The 19,382-nt window shown below is 36.3% G+C and overlaps 1 protein-coding gene across 11 annotated transcripts in view; it reads right to left on the reverse strand.

The window, feature by feature from the left end:
- The window catches only part of CSPP1 (centrosome and spindle pole associated protein 1), a 61,950-nt gene that overhangs the window by 7,622 nt on the left and 34,946 nt on the right, over positions 1-19,382 (reverse strand). For 8 of the 11 annotated variants that reach the window (XM_039702793.1, XM_039702790.1, XM_039702791.1 and 5 more), the window contains 12 exons: positions 18,287-18,422; positions 16,144-16,290; positions 13,923-14,035; positions 12,709-12,858; positions 11,333-11,479; positions 10,495-10,599; positions 9,363-9,429; positions 7,813-7,933; positions 6,966-7,111; positions 6,269-6,409; positions 2,474-2,529; positions 1,117-1,180 (listed from right to left, as the gene is read on the reverse strand). In XM_039702793.1, the coding sequence (XP_039558727.1) occupies positions 1,117-1,180; positions 2,474-2,529; positions 6,269-6,409; positions 6,966-7,111; positions 7,813-7,933; positions 9,363-9,429; positions 10,495-10,599; positions 11,333-11,479; positions 12,709-12,858; positions 13,923-14,035; positions 16,144-16,290; positions 18,287-18,422 (1,393 nt within the window). The remainder of the gene's footprint in view (positions 1-1,116; positions 1,181-2,473; positions 2,530-6,268; positions 6,410-6,965; positions 7,112-7,812; positions 7,934-9,362; positions 9,430-10,494; positions 10,600-11,332; positions 11,480-12,708; positions 12,859-13,922; positions 14,036-16,143; positions 16,291-18,286; positions 18,423-19,382) is intronic. The other 3 variants (XM_039702795.1, XM_039702797.1, XM_039702788.1) reach the window with 2 other exon arrangements.

Genomic DNA, 19,382 nt, shown 5'->3' on the forward strand with positions numbered 1-19,382 from the left:
GAGAACCAAATGCACTGAACAGGGCTCTAAGAGCCTCTGCTCTTCCCAGTGCCAGGTTCTACCCTGTACTCCAGGACTTGCATGCTAACAGAATGGGCTTGAATAAACTTCAAACGAAAAATTCTGCTTTTAACCAGAGATAATAATCATCAGTTTAATGAAACACTGTTTCATTAAAAAGTACCTGCAGGACTCTGCTGCATCTCCCCTATAGCAAAGAATAAAAACCTTGCAAGATGATTTCCCATAGATGACTGAAAGAAATTTCAAGATACTGAAATGCCTGCTAATGGAAAATAACATGTGAAGGCCTAAGCTGGTTGGGTTTTTCTAGAAACTGGAAATAAACCAGCACTTTTACATCCACGCATGTAAAGGCTGAATAGAGAGACATTACATGAGGCAGACTATACAAAAATCTTTAGAAAACTAAAAATCTTCTGCTTCAAATGATGAATAAGTGACAATGTCTATAAGTGTAATGTTGCAAGTGAAATGAAATAAAATCTGAAGAGCAGAAAAGTGAGTAATTTAGAATGAATTGCTATTTTATACCCATATAATCATACTTAAAATCAAGCATGCTTGTAAATCAAAAGAATAACCATGAAAAGAATTGCTGACTGTCTAAGACTTTTGCATTTCACTGTGGACAGATTACAATTGTAAGCTGTGATTGTCAATAAATTATTTGCAGCAGAACAATAGAAAAGCATTGCCAATGCTACCATTGTAACACATTTCCTGAATAAATATTAGCTTTTCCTTATCCAAAGCTGGGAAGATGTCAAAAAAAGCCCCTTGACAAGACTAACCTCCCAAATGAAGCATGAAGAGCAGAGAAAGATGCTTTTTCATGAAAAGATGTAAGGTGGCAAAGGGCAACTAAGCAGCATCATTAAATTTAGGAGTCATCTACACAAATTTGCTGTTGTAAAATTTCATAAATCTCTGCATTTTAATTTGGAGACATAACTTCCTAATCCTTCAAACCAATCACCACAGCTACAACCACTGCAACTTCTAAAACAGTAATAATCATTTTAGAGACACAGCTTTAGACTAAACCATGTGTCTGTACACCCTCAGCATGGTTAAGGGGAGGTAGAAACTCACCAATAAAAGCACTATCCGATTCCAACAGTGAATTTTTCTGGAATTCATTAGACTTGTTCCTGAACTACAAAAGTGAAACAGAAAAAAATGGAAATTCAGAGGCTGTAGTACATTTCTGAGGCCAAAGTATAATTAATGTAAATTAATTGCCAAACTTCTGCAAAGCAAAGAGCAGCTCTACAGTGTTAATATTCTACTAACCCTGACTTTGTGGTTCTAAAAACCCAATACATTTTTAAGAATTCATATTCTTTTTAAGCATTAGGGTTTGATTTTTTTTTTTACTTTTCAGTATAAATCCCATTTGCTGAAATTGCCTACGCATGACAACTGTTGTGGTAATTTGTGTAACACAGACATTTCCATCAAGAAATTTATCTTTGTCACTCTGCATAAGGCTCAGAACAGTCAGTGCTCAAACTGAGCTTTGCATTTAAGGTTTGTATGAAGTATGGATCAAATGAAGAATGATTTCTCATGTTTAACTTATCCGACCACATACAATCTTTCACATTAAAACATTACAATAACAAATTTCTACATCATAATATCAAGCCCTAAGACCAATACTCATAGCTCACATCATGGTTCCAACCATTTATTACAGAAATCCTACTGAGGAATAATTTATGTTGAAAACCCACTCTAAAATCAAACAGTAGAAACTATTAGAGGAAACAGAACAAGAGAAAACAAATCTTTTACTGCAAAGCATTGCTCTGAATGAGAATTTCAAGCATTAAATTACAACTATAAAGTGCATTAATGTGATTATTTTAAAAAATAAAACTGTTTCATTTCTGCATTTAGCTACAGTGTTATCCCCAAGGTTAATGTCTTTGCTGTTACACAGTCTCCTGTTTTTCATTGTTCCAGATTCCCATGAAATACAATTGAACTCTGTTATTCAGTGTTTGAGGTTAATGCAGGATTCTCATTTGACAGCACTTTATTTTGCTCTTTTCACAAAGTCAGAAAATAAAAGCTTGATCTGAGAACAGATCCAATTCTTGACCGGCCAAGTGCATCACTTAAACCACCCGAATTCAGAGCAACTGCTTCTGGCTTGGCTTTTTCCACTAATTCTCACCCCCAGACAGCATTCTAACATCATATGAATATAAAATAAGTACCAATGAATATAAAAGGAAGAGAGTTAAAGAATCAGGCCATCTCTATATACAAAGATAAGCAACTTGTATGTCAAGTTTAAAGAAGCTGTCGTTGGTGAGGACCAGAAAAATAAATAAATGAGTTTGCTGTCTTGTTAACTGTCATTCCTTTCTCCAAATCAGTGAAAGACACAATATTTCTCACACTTGAAAAAGTAATATAATAAAAAACCTTTTATTCTTACCTGGCCCATGGTTTGTGGGTAGCTGTCCAAAGCAGAATCCTCTTGATCATCAAATGCTACATAGACAAGAGCCAAAAATGACAGGATTGACATAAAAATAATTAATAACGAAACATATTTTATCAGCTTATTATTGCAAAAATGAAGATCAGTATGCATCTCATCTTTAAATATACATATATTGTGCTGAAGGAATGGGTTTTTAAAATATTTGAATGCAACAATTATTCCAGTTTCCTTATGTAAATTTAAGTAGAATCAGAGAAATCAAACAGAAATCTGTAGTCTATTACTTCTAATCTGTTTTTTGGCTCCTGGCAGGGAATAACAACCACAGCAGGGACTGCAGAAAAGCCCAAGAGTAAATGTACATTCAACATGCTAAGCACACCACACTTCCAGCCTTCAAAGAGAAGTTGAACCAGACAGAGATTGTTTCAGAGAGGAAAGTGATAAGAATATATATGCTTTTATCTCAGGATAAACTCAGTTCTGGAGAGCACAGAGAACCATCCTGAAAGTTAAGCTGACAGTGACCCAATGCATGCTGGAAATGCAAAGAAGCAGAACTGAACTTACTTTTCTTATTTAGTTTAAGTTTTCAAATAAATTATGTTATTAGATTGGTTTTGAGGCAGAGATTCAAGAAACAACACCTTACTCAGTGTGTAGCTGACCTTCTGTCCAGCATCAGAGCACAAGGGCTGTCAGTCCTCCTGGCCTGACCCCCAGCCCATCCCTGTCACACTGCTCCAGCCAAGCAGCACCCAGCACTGCAGCACAGCAACACCAAACCTGCCCTTGGAGCTTTCCCTCACATTCCCCAGAATAATAATCATCCAGAAGTCTGCAAAAACTGTCTCCTTTATCAGGACACAGCTAGCATTTAAAAACTTGGCGGATTTAAAACACTGATTTTTCAGTTTATAGTTTCATTAACAGCCAACATATTCCTCTATCACATAAAGAGGAAAACAAACATATCAGAGGGAAAACTCTATAAAAAGCATGTAAGGCAAAGAACACTGCTTACACATAGTGTGGGTAAAAAGGTATGCCTTTGCCACAACAGCCCATAACACATTATTTCACTCACAGTATAAAAGTACATACTGCTTTAATTCATCTTTCTTGCTGCCTTAAATCAGACAATAAAACCACTCATCTAGTTTCAGCGAGAGGAAGGTGATGAATTTGTCTCTGAGGAAAATAAACTGGAAACAGAGAGATGGAACTAATTCTCTTGCTAGGTACTCCGTGACAGACTATAAAGTTAAATGATGTTGTAAAGCAGTAGTAGAGAGAAAGAGAAAAAGCTGTTTAAGGAACCTTTAGAAGCATAAGTAGAAAATACTTATAAAAATCAGCTGCCTATCTGTCAACTAATCTAAGCTAACCTGAAGAGGCCTTTCCTCAGATGTCATCATGGAAGCCTACATTATCCATTAGCAGAAGTCTCAATGACTCCATGTGCTTGAGATTAATGAAAAATTAAAATTTAAACATGAAATTAAAACTTTTTCAGACTGGTCTACTAAAATATTCTAATGGCAGAAAACCAGAACCAAGCCCCAGAGAGATCTCAGCTGAAGCCAGTGAATTATTTTTCAGCATTTCAGTCAATCTCACAAAGAGGAAGACTGAAGTCAAGCCTATACATTCCATTTAGGCATTAAAAGATACTCACAACCATGTAATTAACACAGAATGTGATACAGATGTGCTTATTTGCAACTGTGATGTTCAATTATCCATAAGCTGTATGGCCCACATTGCCTGAACACCAGCTCATCTGTCCAAGATAGAACAGGAATCATCTTTAACACTCAGCTGGATACTGAACAAAACACAGCTGACACCCTTCACATCTTGCTATCAATTCTGCTAATCTTACAGGTCTGGCAGCAGCTAACAGGTGCAAGCCTCAAAGCACCAGTGGCCAGAAAAGACATTCAGTTTTTCCAAAGCAGCATGCACAAATGTAAATATTTTCCTTCCTCATGTGCTTGGTTTTATTTAATGTCCAGATTTCACCTAAGGCTAATAAAGTCTAAGGAGCAATTTCATGGGTGACTGTGGCAAGGTGGGGGGCTGTGGGAAGATGCCAGGGGATACCCTGTGCTGGGCACAGCTGTTGCCACAATGGAGCTGCTGCAGGACACAGCAGGGCCTATCAGTCATGTTTGTGATGCCTCTGCAAACAAATTTGAGAAAGGGCAAATCAAAGCATGGCAGTAGGATTGAGGACAAATCTGTGAGAAGCAGCCCTGGAGGCACCAAGGCCGGAGGAGAAGGAGGAAGTGCTCAAGTGCCAGAGCAGAGATTCCCATGCAGCTCCTGAAGGACACTATCTGCTCTATCTGTAGAGCAGATTGAGAGGTGCAAGAAGACAGAAGCAGCAGAGAAACTGCTGTATGATGACCAAAATGCCCCCTTCCCAAGCCTGACATCACTCTTTGCATCACAGAAGTAATTGGTACCTGGGGTGGTAGCAAGGAAGGGGAGCAGGGACACTGAGAATGAAGGAGTGAAACTGGGCACAGGAAAGGGGCAGAAAAGGCTTCATGCTTTTTATTTTCTGCTACTCAAAGTTAGAAATCAAATATTTAGGCTTATAGTAATTAGGTTAAATTTCCCCAAGTCAGATCTGTTTTGCCCACAACAGCAGCTGCTAATCAATCTCCCCATCTGCACCTTGGCCAACAAGCTTTATTCTTCCTTTTCCCCAAAGGACAGGAGTGAGGAGACATAAGCAAGAGAGCAGCCACGTGGGAGTCTGGCTGCTAGCAAAGGCTAAGCCACCACAGAAATAAAGTTACTTTCTCTTCAAAAATTTAGGTAGGTCTCTGAATTACAAAGGCAAACACTCTTCCAAGAAATCTGAATCTTGCACTCAAAACTGAGTTCATTTGTATAGGTTTAAGCAACTCTCATTATCATTTTAAATATCCTCTAAAACAACTGGAAATACTGCTCTTTCACTACTGTTTGTAAGATACCTAAATGAACCTTACCTTTGGAATTAATTGTAGCCTGCAAAAAAAGGGATAATACATCTACTCTTCACTGCTTCTGCAATATGCAGCCAAAATATTTTCCATGCTAGGCTGCCAATGTTTACTATCTTAGGACCACGTCTATTTAGTGATACAAGCAACATTTTCCTTCCAGAACCTCCAAGTAGTTACAGTATCTCACATGTGGTTTCTAAAGCAAAGGCTTTTTATGGATACAGGTTTCTGAAACTTTAAAATAAATCAACCCAAGATAGTGGAAATAGAAAAAAATTTCATCCCTTAAAAGGAGATCAAGGTGAAGATACACTGCTGTATTTTAATCCATTCACAGTTCAAAGCCATCCTACTTCCTCCATGAGAACTCAATAATTGCTCCATGGAACTCAGCTGCTAGCATTTTTTCCACAGTTCAGCAAAGGAGTTTCACTGCTCTGTAGTTTTCTCCAAGAAACAGTAACAAAACTACTTTTCATTTAGAAGTTTTGAAGTATGTGGCACTAGTCAAATTACTTCCAGGGAACCAAAGAGAAACAGTCACAAGTCATTAAAAAACCCCAAAACTAAGTACAAAACCACAAAAGCTCCCCCAAACACTCTATCATTTTTATGTTTACATTATGATAGACTTTCAGAGTTCTGGTGTTTTAAAGTTTTGTACTGCAGTGCTGACAGTGCACTTGAAAGAAGTAAAACTAGTGTTAGTGGGTTTTAATTCTTATCAAATACACCCTACATAATTTCAAAGATTTTTGTTTATCTCAGAGCATTCGTTCCTTACCTTCTGTTTCTCTCCTCATTCTCAATTTGTCAAGTTTCCTCTGCTGCTCCCTCAACAGTGCCTGCTGTTGAATCTCTAGAGTCTGGTCATCTTTTGGAGGATCAGGATACATGTGCCTCAAGACCATACGTGTTTCAGAATCTAGAGCAAAGATATGAAATTCACATTTATTCTCTAAATTAACATTTCTGAAAAGCATTTTTAAAGAAATATCTAAGTAATAAAAAAACCATTAAAAATAATAGTGGTAACAGCCAAGAGGATGAGCAAAAACTTAGCAATGATTTTACAATCTTATTATATTAAAAATACATGTTTTCTGGTAAAGAATAAACAGAAAGTTACACAGAAACCTTATTTGTTGGTTGGTAAAAAATCAAACTCAGTCTACTTTCAATAACACCATGATATCAAATGGACAAGAAGTTTAAGCAGTAGGGACTAGAAGACAGGTCAGTGCTATGAGTGATGGCACAGCATTGTGAGGCCAAGAATTCCATGGAATTGCAGGAACAGCCCCACAGAGAGAGACACACACACAAACAAAATACTGCCCACAAAGTGCATTGCATGTCCAGCAGCTCATGAAGAGCCTGATTTTTATTTTTGTCTTTAAATCCAGCGTGGAATGGAAGATAGAGGAGAAGGACAGATGTTTCCCTACCCTTCTTCATCAGTAACAGGAAGATCTACCTGCCTTTGTATTTTAGTTCATTAAATTCCCAGATATTCTGCATATTGACAGGATCTGGTGCCTCCTTTAAGGAAGGTCGCCGAACTGGAGCGTGCAGACGAAGCCTGGCCATCTCAAATATGTCCCTTGGATTCTTCTCTCTCCTCCTGCTTGACAGGTTTGAAAAACAAGCAGAAAGCAATTTAACACCATACCACTAATGAGTTGGGTGGAAATATAATACTGAAAATGTTCAGATCTTTTATCTTTAAATAAAGTTATCAGAACAGGAAGATAAATGTGAAAGTAATGACACTACACTGCATACTGTGTTATAAAAAAGAGATAACCTACTTAAAATAAAAAATCCCTCATACTTTACAGAGTAGAACTAAGGCTGGTAATTAGATGTGTCTTTTCCAGCTAATTGGTATGATTAGCTAATACATTTTGGAAGCAAACCAAATTTATTAAATAAAGAGAATATGATTTTTCAGTATGAAAGTACTTCCTCAACAGTACAGTATTCATAAGCATATTCAGCAGCTGTAGTACTGCAGTTCACAGGCACAAATTATGCCCTAGAAAAAAAAGGTAATGAGAGGTAATTCTGCCTTAGACATCTGTTTTGGACCACTCTTCAAGACAGAGCATTGCAACTTCGTATCTCACCAGTACAGCCATTCATAAATTTTAGGAAGAGTCTTCGAAAAATCCCAAACACATTAGAAAAATAAGTGAAAAATATATGCAAGTTCTGCCTTGATATTTTCATTCTACTCATGTATATTAGTCAACTAATACCAGCTAGTAACACACAGTAAGCTCCTGTGGAAAATCGAGCTTTTGAAACTGAAGATTAAATTCTTACCGTGTAATTGGTACATTATCATGACTGGCCACATTTAACAACTGCTCCTGCAGGCGCCTCTCTTCACTACGAAGCTGTTTCCTCATCTCTGATAATTCATTGATCACATTCTTCCTTTCCTCTGGAATTTAGCACAAATAAATTAAAAATAAGCCATGTCAGAGCAACTTTGCGGTCTACTTATAAACATAAGTAAAAAATAAAGGGAAAAATAGATATGAGGAAATGTTAATAAAAACAAGGATTGTACAAACACAAGAATCACAATATTTCATACACCAGAAATAAGATCAGAGTTTATATTTTGAGACAGCATAAGGACCAGAACCCCTGAACAGCAGAAAACATACAAATGTCACTGGAAGTGTTTCGCTGTATTTAAAAAAGGAAAAGCTATGGAATACAAGTGGGTGTTGCCAGCAAATAGCCTTAATCTGAAATATGCAAACCTACACAGTCCTCAGATAACAAGAACTGCAGTGGTATCTGCAAGCACTCAATATCTTTTTTTTTTTGTCCTGACTCAGTGTTGGATATCTGTCTGCCTAGTGCAGATTCTCTTAAGTGGTCAAGAGTTCTAACTTCAATTTCTATTACATGCTCATGTTGACTTCTCAGACCTGCTTTGGGTCTATGCTGTATTTTGTGGTCAGGACAGCATTCCTCCACAAGTTAAACCAGTTCCAGAAATTCCTCATTTTCCAAATAACATACTTATAGTTGGATATTTGACTGACTTTTAGACTTTAGTGTCCAGAACTTAGCAGGCAAGTCTTACTAGTTTAAATCCTCAGAAACGAGACTCAGTTAATATGTCTTTATTTCTCTCGTGACAGGTCTGAGTCAATCAATTTCCAAAGGCTTCATTTAGAACCACTCTGCCTTCCATTTAGTGGAAAATCCACAAATCCCTGGAATGGCCTCAGGTACTTTCTGCTGCAGGCTAGCAGCATTTGTAGAAAATCACTTACTGCTAGATTTCATGTGTTGTTTCTTATATACTTGTAAAAAAAAAAGTATCAGCAGAAAGATTACTGCTTTCCACCCACATATTGTCAGGATAACTAATATTAAAAGAAACAAAGGACATCCTTCCAGCACATCTGAATTTGGAACAACCAGTGACAGCTAAGAGGAATGAGGAGAGGATTAGGCAGACTAACAAAAGTAGGTAGAATTTAAGAGTTAGAGCTGCAATGCTCTACACTCTGTTGGTCTAATCCCTTACTCCAAAACTTTCCCATTTTGCCATATTCTGGTCACAGTGGTACCCTGTTCCAAGAGATCCAGCACTTCCTATGCAGGTTATTCCATTATCAGAGTTTTTACAACAATATGTTTCCTTATGATGATGCATAATGAATGCATTTTTATTTTGTGTTAAAAATTCAGACATATCACAGTAATATATTAATAGTACTAAGAGAGAGAAAACACCTAGACAGAAATGCAAACTTTAAAAGACTTCTTTTGCAGGCAAGAAAAGGATCTGTAACAGAGAAGGGTTTGTTGTAATAGAAAGTGAGTTTGCAAGGAAGACAAATACCCACCTAATGAACGCAGCTGATTTCTTCTAGCAGGGACAGGTGGAGAAGGAGCTCTGGGCTGTGGAGGATCCTAGTGATCATCATCAACATGAAATGTCATTTGTAAAAGAAAAAAATTGCAGTACATTTTATTTCCTTATTTTACAGCTAATTTACATTAATAGTTGGAAATCAGAACAGTAACCTTACAGGTTGTGAATGCCTAAGGTTATTTTTAAATCTGATCTTTCTATGTATATTCCAAATTACTATGACAATACCTATAATGCACTATTCAGAGTTCTAAACAAATCTATTCCAAGTACTGCTAAAGAAATAAACTGACCTATCTCCAGAGCATTCTTCACATTTAGGAAATTTAGGGATAGCAATGGTTTAAAGTGTGACACAAAATATTCTCTGAAACTGTACTATGAAGTATTAGCTCAGTTCAGACAAAGAGTTGGTAAAAAAACCAAACAAACACTTTCTCGATAAAAAGACAGAGTATGGCCTGAGATCCAAATGTCATAAACAATTATTTAATCTACTCTCTTCTAGGAGAAGTTTATTTTAAAAGCCAAAAAAAGCCCCAGAGAAGACTATCAAGTAAAAGAAATGCGAGGTCTCAGCACCACTACTGTAACTCATTTGTGATGCAGAGAAGAAAGCAAAGCATATTAGAAGTAATAATCTTCTCGTACTTTGAAAAACAAAGATTACACAAGAATGTCAGTAGCTACTAAAATCAACATTAAACTTCATGCTTGAGTGAAGTTCTTCTGTGAGTGACAACAATGAGCTGCTAGATTATACGTAAACTTTCTTATCCTAAATCTTGAGATCATCAGACCCCTGGTAAGGGTCTGGACAGTGTATGTCCTCTCCAAAATGAGGAACTCATTCCTACAGAAAATGCACATGCAGAAAAAAAACTAAAATAACACACCACCAAAAAAAAAATCTTCAACACCTGAAATAAAATTTGAACTTTAAATTTCAGAGCTCCAAGACTGATTGATGTAAAGACTGTCTCGTTATCCATGGCATTGCAGTAATAACTGGCAAATTTTAAAAACCTGGCATGATTTAACACGCGGTACTTTCTTAAATAAACCAGTAAAGTTTGCTCTAACAATCTTGTGCTATAACATACTTGTGCACAGTAAGACAGACGGCTCTCAGCAGAGGGAATCCTTTCCTCTTTTCTCACTGATTTGTTCTGCAGAGCGGGAACGACGGGAGAAGATTGTCGTGACAACTGCAGGGAAGAAACCAAGACTGAAACTACATCCCTGTAGCTCCTCAATAAAGTGTTATTTTGGACAGGCAGTTTTGTTAGTGTTTTCCCTTTGACAGAAAGAAATGTTCCTAAGTGCATAAAATGACTGCAAAAATTATTTAATGTGATTTTTGTTCTCTACCTATAGAAATTTTAATACTTTTTTTCTATGCTGCAGGGTGTTTTTTGATAAATTTATATTTCAGTTATAGATCTTTTTTCCTCTAGACATTTCCTTTATGTCTGTCTATTTTAGAGAAATTACAGAAATTTAGTACAAATTTACTTAGATTTTGTCCATCAGAATTCTATGCAATGGATTTCTTACATCATCCAGGTCAAAGGAAAATAAATAAATTACCAAAAACATGATTTTTTTAAGATGAACAGTCCTACCAGTCCTCCAATAAACAATTTTATTTATATTTACACCTCAGCAAATGCAGGTCACACTTTCACAGCAGATATAAAAATTGAGTGCAGATTATTCATCTTGCTTTTCCTGTTTTTTAATGCAAATTTGATCTACAAGGTAAGTTTCTACTGCAGTATGACAGATTTTTCCATCAGCTGTTCTCTGTGCATTAAGTATACTGCAGTTTGATAAACTGAGAGGGGAACAACACTGAAGGCAGAGGTCTAAGAAATCATGTGATTTTCTTAAAATCCAGTTGTTTTTTAAAGTTTTCTAAGAAAAGTCACTTAAACATACCATCTTCTTTTCCTCCTCCTTCTCTTTTTTCTCAAAATATTGTCTGAGCTGTTCCTCTCGCTTTTCTTCTTTTTCTTTTCCTTGTTTTTCTGCCTCTTTTCTCCTTTCTTCACCTAATTGAATTATTTCTTTATTTTTCAATCTTCGCTGTAACATAATTAATACATAAAAAAGGCTCATTTAATAATTTGTTTTCTTTCTCTTTGATAAGTTAAAATTACACATCCAAGTGATTAGTATGAAATAAAAAAGCATACTTCATTAGTCTGACTTCAAATATCCAAATTAAAATATATCTCATGTAAATATCAAACAGCAGCAGCCCTGGGTCTGCTAACGTCATGAAAGAGAATTCCTAATAACTTCTATAAACACCAGTTTGTGACCCCCAGATCTGCCATCAGCTAAGGCTAAACTGTAGGAGTCATTTCCAGAAATTAGGATTCATATTAATTTTTGGAAATGAAATAACAAACATACTGCAGACATGCACCACAATATCACAAGACCACAGAGAAATTATCATCTGGTCTCAGTTTTAGTCGTGTGACTGAATAGCAATGACACCAGGTAGCTCCCTACTCTCTGCCACAGCAGCTGTGGTATCCAGAAGACAAGGCTCATCCAACTAATCTGCTCATACTAGGGAAGGAGAATTTAGAATACAAGATAAATGTTCCATCTTAGAAATTTTCAAGTCCTACATCCTAATCTTATCTTCCATAATCCCCCAGGGCACTAAAAGACTCTTCCTTCTCTGATAGCCTTGTGTGCTCTTCCTACAATTATTTATTACATTCTAAATAATGCAAATTTATTAAAAAATGCAAACCCAAGAAATAAAAATTTGGGGTATGAATTACCCGTGAATTAAATCCATGGGTATTGATTTAGGTTTGAATTTACGTCCGTGAAAAGCATTCACTAGATGTGCTTGGCATTCATCCAAAACAAATTCTCTTGGCCAATTCAAAAAAAGTCTTTACAAAATATTCCTGCATAGGTACATTTTTCAAAAAATTCTATAAGAACTAGATTTAAGACAAAACCTGGAATGATATTTTTTTAATTCACCAATTTAATAATTTGGCCTTACCACCAATTTCTTTTAGAAAAGAGAGCACCAGTGTCATTTACAAAATTACAGGTTTTTTTCCTGAAAGAATTAACAATACTTCAAGTTTGTAGTATGGCATGAAGAGTGAGAAGAATGAGCTAGTTAATGCTGACAATCTTCCACCTCTCCTCTGACTAATGCAGACCACTTAAAAGCAAAGACCAATTCACAGGACACTTCTCGGCTTACCTTCCACACAACAAATATTACAAAGGGTTAGTTTAGGATGGAAAGAAATCAAAGTATCAAAATACTACACCTCCTCATCTTTCCTCCTTTTCTCCTCTAGTTCCTCTTCATATGCTTTTTGAATCCTCATCCTCTGCTCTGCAAGTCGTTTTTCCTCTTTTTCTTCTTCTATTCTAAGTTTTTCTCGCTCTGCTTCTTCCCTACGTCTCTTTTCTTCAATCTTTAAAACAAAAGAAGTATTCAACTGTCAATAGCCAGTAACAGTCTGATTAACAACATTTACCACCATGATTTTTGCAGTACCTACTTGCAAAATCAAAAGCTATATGGTGCAACCAAAAGAATCCTAGAGCCTGTCCTATATTTCAGCTTCAGAATTCCCTTAAAATGAGATTCTATTTTACTATTACTTTTTGGCCATCAGAGCCACTCCTCTACAGGAAAACTACTTATAAACAGTACTAGTAAAACCAGAGTATTTCCTAACACTTGCTCTATTCAGAATGTGGTAGAGTAACACTTTTATTCACTGATTAAATAATGGAAGATGGGAAACCAAAAAGGTATGGTAATTATCTTTTTCCATTCCACAACTGCAGTATTATTAGACAAAGTGTTGACTTACTGAAGCAAAAGATCTGCCCAATCTTTACTCTATTTGGCAGTGCTGAGCATGGAAACCCTTGATCTTTTCTTTTCAAGAGATCCACATCAAACACTGTGTGACTTTAGTAGTCTCTTAAATTATCTATTATTTCCTTGATAATGGTATTTAATTCCACTGATATTTAATGCAGCATAAGATTAAATGTGAAATATTATGGACAGAAGACATAAGCTGGTTGAGGAACAGCCAGGTTTTATATACCCACCAATAAATAACTACACTATGACTGATCACCATTTCATTTTGATAAATGTGCATTTTTGTCAGGTAGACCTGCAAGGGCAAGCATCTTGGTTTCTGTAGTCATTTAAGTATGCAAACCTTTACTCTATGCACAGTTTCAGAACTCAATACCATATATAGAGAGCTGTACTTAAAAAAAAATAGAGTCTAGATTAAAGAAGCCAACTATTAAGAAATGCTTGTCTAAGTGATGATACTATGTAAGCCAAAATCCAAGAAGATCTATAGTATGTAGCTTTTAGTACACCTCTTGTGTGCAGAATTGGCTGTGATAGCAGAGGTAAGGTCTTTGGTGGGCAGTGATGATTTACTCTGAGTGTAAACCCTCTCTTTACAGTTTATTTCACGGGATGATACCTGGCACAAGCATTCACCTGTAGACGCAGGAAGTTCTTGTAGGATTCCTGTCGCTTAAGCTGCTCTGGAGATGGAGGTTCAGCAAACACATTACCTCGAGCAAAAGGAGAGGCCTGTGCAAATGTAATACCTAAGGGAGGGGAAAGGTTACAGATAACAAAGAAACTTAAGAAGGAAGCCAGAGTGAGGAAGGGGGAATCTGAGACACTTGGTTCAAAAGGAAGCTTATGGCAGTCGTAACTCAAGGCTATAGCTGGGCTTGAGAGTTCTTACATTTTCTGCCTGCAATAATTGCCAGGTTTTAACTGCTTAATACCATCCAATCGAGCTGCATTTCCACAAAATAACACCTAGTAAAGTCACCTATTCTACTGTTCAATCTGCAGCTTAGTATCTAAGAACATTACCTGCAAATTAATTAGAATAGCAAATACTTTACACCTTGTAGCTTTACTGCATACAATTCCTTTTACTTAGAACATACAGTTCCGTTCCTCAGGTTTATTCACTCTTTAAAAACAGAGCATCCTAACAGAACAACGTTTACACAAAATAGCTAAGGATGCTACAAAAAGCAAAGCCCCAGACTGGCAAATAAAATTCTAAGCAGTCAGAAATCTGAATTCTGTCAGTATAAAGTGTTTTCTGTACTATCAAGTTTGAAGTGTCAGGTTTCTTTTAGCCCTGAGTTACGACCACGACATAACCATACCACCCCCAAAGCTCCAGATAGGAGGATTAATTCAGATACCACACAGAGCAGGTTTTGCAGAACAGAATCCCTACAAGAAGCAGAGGAGAAAGAAACGAAGTAAAGGAAAAGCAGAGTGGGTTGTGTTAACTTTCCAGCTCATGCAGCACGTTCTTCACTCCTATCATGTCTGCTCTGAAGGATAGTCCCTCAAAGATGTGCAAGAGCAATAGCTCCACTGAGCTGAGATGAACATTACATTTCCCTATATGGTAACACCCAAGTCAGATGAAAGCATAAATAACACATTAAAGTATTCCCATAGGAATGCACATGTTTACTGCTACAGCCTAGCCTTAGGAGCATGTGTTTGCATATCAAGGAGTACACTTTGAGATTATTTTTCCTTACATGGAAGCAATGCTTGAATCCTTCCAAAATAGAACTAAATTTACATGTGGCTCTTTCATGATGGAGATACTTCCATATAAAAAAGCAGAATAAATTTTATACACCACTTAGAAGCCATGGGTGTAAGACAGACAAGTTACTGTGGAAAGTATCAAGGAAAATGCCTGCTGTGTACCAGCTACTATCCTGCAGGTTCCTCTTTTAACAGGGCAGTATATCAAAAATCCCACAAAACCAAGTAACCAAACCCACCAAATCATACACAAAGCCACTCTACTACGTGGCTGATTAAATTCAACGTACAAGACTATAAAGATTCCATCACTGATGTGCTCCACCTTCTGATCCCAAAATAAGTGATCTGAACAGGGGACTCTTGGCTGTTTAATATTATTACTTTAACAGCCTTCCTGTTTCACTTCTTACTAAATGGTTACATATACAACCTATATATTGTAATACCATGAAATTCTTTATTAAGAAGTGCAACAATTCAAAGATAAGGAAAAGTAGCATCTAAGCTGAGTTGAGAAGACCATCACCAATCCTGGCCTTTGCCCATGCTAAACTAGGGACAGGTCTGGAGTAAAACAGTGCTCTCATTTAGATGCCTCAAACAATGTAAGAAGATAAACATGCATTAGCTTTAAAATATGAAAATATATCAAAATCCTTAGAACTTGGAGGCAGTACACAGGGCTCCACATGTACCCAATCGACCTGCAACTTTTTAGAACTTGTTAAGCTAGTTACTGTACCCATCTCACCTTAACCTCTAACATCATACACCTGCAGACCTCCTTTTATTCCACAGTCTCACCTACTACACAGCTGTATTTTACTGTGTCATTTAAAAAGAAGACAAACACGTACAAAGATTTAATTAGGAAATCTGGAAAACTAATAGACTGATCCTGACTCTTCAGGGCTAAAACAGCTTTAGTTATCATTACTGACAAGACAGATAAGGTTTTAAGAGTACAGTAACAGCAATGAAGAAATTTGGGAAAGGAGCATGGTACTGATTTCACAGGTGGACAGCACTAACACTATCAAAGGAGTATCAGAAAGAGGAAAATATTTTGATCACTAAGACTTATGGATAGTTAGAGGGGTAATACAGTATTCTTAAAAACCTGCTATTTTATTTGTAGATGCTTCTGAGTTCTCAGGTCTCGAGGAGGCCAAATTTAGGTCAACAATAGCCCTTTTATCTTCATACAGTCTTGCCTCTGGATTATGATATGCCTCTCCATTTCGCTTGTGCATGACATTCAAGTCCGCTAAAGGAAAGGGGAAATAACTGTTTGTAGTGTTTTAATCTCATAAAGACATATTCACTGTAGATTCTCCAAAATACAGGGGGTTTTGACCAGATTCCACTTCTCCTGAGTATATCAGCTATGGGAACAAAAAATTCAGGCAAAGGCAAGAATACAGAGGCTAAGGGTGAGATTCTAATAATTAGCTTCTATTAACTAACATTAAAATATACACTTTGTCACTTTTCTTTTGTCAGGAATGATTCTTCACAGCAAACCTCCCTTCTCCCCTACCTCAAAATGCTATTAATCAGAAAGATAAAGAACTCAAAGACAAAACTGAGCGTCAAGTCTGTGTTGACAAGCAGATATTTAGAAACTACCCTTTCTTCTATCTCCTTAAAGCTGTAAAATACTTTTGAGTTTAGTATTGATATTTTAAGCACTGAATCTCTCTAATTACTGTTGAGGGAAATAAGTGCAATTGAAGCATTGAAGCATATTTTGGTCTTCATGTCTTCAGTAATAATCCAGGTGCAGATTTCAATATGTAAGCAAATCAACATTATGTGACATTTCATCAAAATTTACATGGTGCCTGATCAAAGATGTTAATTTCAGCTGATTTTGAAATGTTACCATACTACACTTAGAAGGCTCATTTCAAAACAAAAAAGCACTGTACAATTTCCAGATTACCTTTTGAAACAGTGTTTCTGATAATTTTGAATTACTGTAGTCATTTAAGCACACAGATTCCAAGAACTTTAAAATCCATGCCTCTCTGTAACGCAGCCTTTCCATATATCAGAGTCTCAAAAGCTATTTACAGACATTCTTAAGAGGATAAAATGATAAGTCACACCACATACAAAAGACATGTCAGAAAGCATCTCCTGTTTCATGACACTTGACTCATAGGCCAAGCTATGGTGGGAAAAGTATTTTACATATTTAATTCAAGAAAACAGGGTAAGAAGCTTCTCTGTCTTGGTTTCTCATTTACAGACAGAGATAAACTTCTCAGCATCTATGTGCAGAGCTCAGGCCAGTATGAGACCTTTAGATTTCCAGTCACACCACTGTTGAAGCCTAGAGGAAGAAGCCAAACACATAAATGCAGTGCCTGAATTCAGGCAGTATGAACACCTCTATCTGGCCTGAGGACAAACACAAGCCTGGATCCTTAATACAAGCTTCTAAACTTTTAATTTGGTCACAAAATCTTTAAAAAGCATTTCAACTTTACTCACTACTCTCAAAATATACTATTAATTTTGACATATGTTGATCAGGTGTCATACTAAAACTAAACTAAATTATAACTAAAATTAATCACTTTTGTATACAAATTGTTATCCAGTAAATATTTAACAATTTACTGGAAGGGTAGATGAACAACCTGGATCATAGCTACTTTCCAGCTCACTACTCCCATCTTGTATAAAACAGCACTTGGTAAAAAGTAAGCCTTAAAAAACATTACTGCTTAGTGCTCTTCATATAACCATTTACCAGCAGTGTTACTTTGGGAAGTAAAAATAGTCCACTTAGCTTTGTATATTTATATAAATCCATCTCCATTTTTCATATCACAAACAGAGATTTCTAAGCCTAGAAATCATTTTTAAAAAGAAAAAAAAAACCCAAAAAAACTAAAAAACTGTTCCTAGGACATGCTTAAATTAAAATTGCACAATAGACTTTAACATTTTTGTATTGCAAATGATTCTGACAGCTTGTTTTCCTCCTTCTCCCTTTACAACTGCATTGTGTCTTCACTTATAGTTGACATATCCTGTGTTTCCCATTTTGTTTGGATTGTACTCTTTGAATGTTTCTACAGAAATCAAAATAATAACTCCATTATTCGTGGAGTGCATCTCCTTGAAACAAGTCTTATTTGTCACGGGCTACCAGTGTTACCCAACAAGGAATAATATGGCTGAATAGAGCCCTTATGAGAGCAAGAAAACATCAGTCTTGAAAAGACAACCCATAATTTTCACAAACATACTTATCAGATTTCCGTCTGCATCTTTGAGAGGAGCACCACCACCACCTCTTCCCCAGGGATTGTAATTCTTCATTTCTGCTTCTAACTTCTCCTTCTCCTCTCGCTCTTGTCTGCGTCGCTCTTCTCTCTCTCTTATCTAAAAACAAACCAGCCAAAGTCAGTTCCACAATAATATCACATTAAGTAGAAGTTTAATAAAAAGTTAACAGAGAATACTGAATGCTGTCATTATCTATTTCCCTCATCTACAGCAAGCAAAGCCAAAGTTCACCATCTACACTGCAGACAGTGCATTGAGTTCTGTTGTCAAAACGTGCTCATCCAGTTGTGCATAAGCAGAGAAACATCCTACACATCATAAAACTGCCAAGTTCCAGAAATGTCCACATGTGACATTTGCACTAGATCAAAAATTCCATATCTTTGGATCTTTGATACGGATGATTATACTGGCTGAAAATTAAAAAGGCAAAATTCTACAATATTACTGCACTTACTTCTCTCAATCTGCTATGTTTCGTTCAACCAAAACATAGACTGGAGATGACTCCAAATAGTAAATGCCTTAAAAGAATGTTACACAATTCTATAATCATTCATAAAATAGTTTTCAGTGGTTATTCACTATGATCTATGTAACACAATAATGTTCATATGCTTTGTTCTTCTTTTTCTTCAAAATCATTCATGGAATTAAGTCTCCTAATTTACAGAATTTATAAAGTGAACAGCTGTTAAAAAGTCCATCTTTTACTCAAAGCTTTTAAAATATTAACTATTTATGCATTTGAAATATATTAATGCATTTTTCTTAAGTTTATTTCTCATGTGTGTTAGAAAAACATTTCATTAGATAAATATAATTAGATAAAACACAATGAGGGTGGTGAGGCATTGGAACAGGTTGCCCAGAGAAGTTGTGGATACCCCATCCCCTGAGGTGTTCAAGGTCATATTGGATGGAGGGATCAGACAGCATGGTCTAGTGGAAGATGTCCATGGCAGTGGGGTTGGAACTAGATGATTTTTAAGCTCTCTTCCAACCTAGGCCACTCTATGATTTTTTAATATCCTTTCATCAAGCAATCACAATTTC

The sequence above is a fragment of the Passer montanus genome, unplaced genomic scaffold (assembly GCF_014805655.1).
Source record: "Passer montanus isolate IOZ18808 unplaced genomic scaffold, ASM1480565v1 scaffold16, whole genome shotgun sequence".
NCBI lineage: Eukaryota > Metazoa > Chordata > Aves > Passeriformes > Passeridae > Passer > Passer montanus.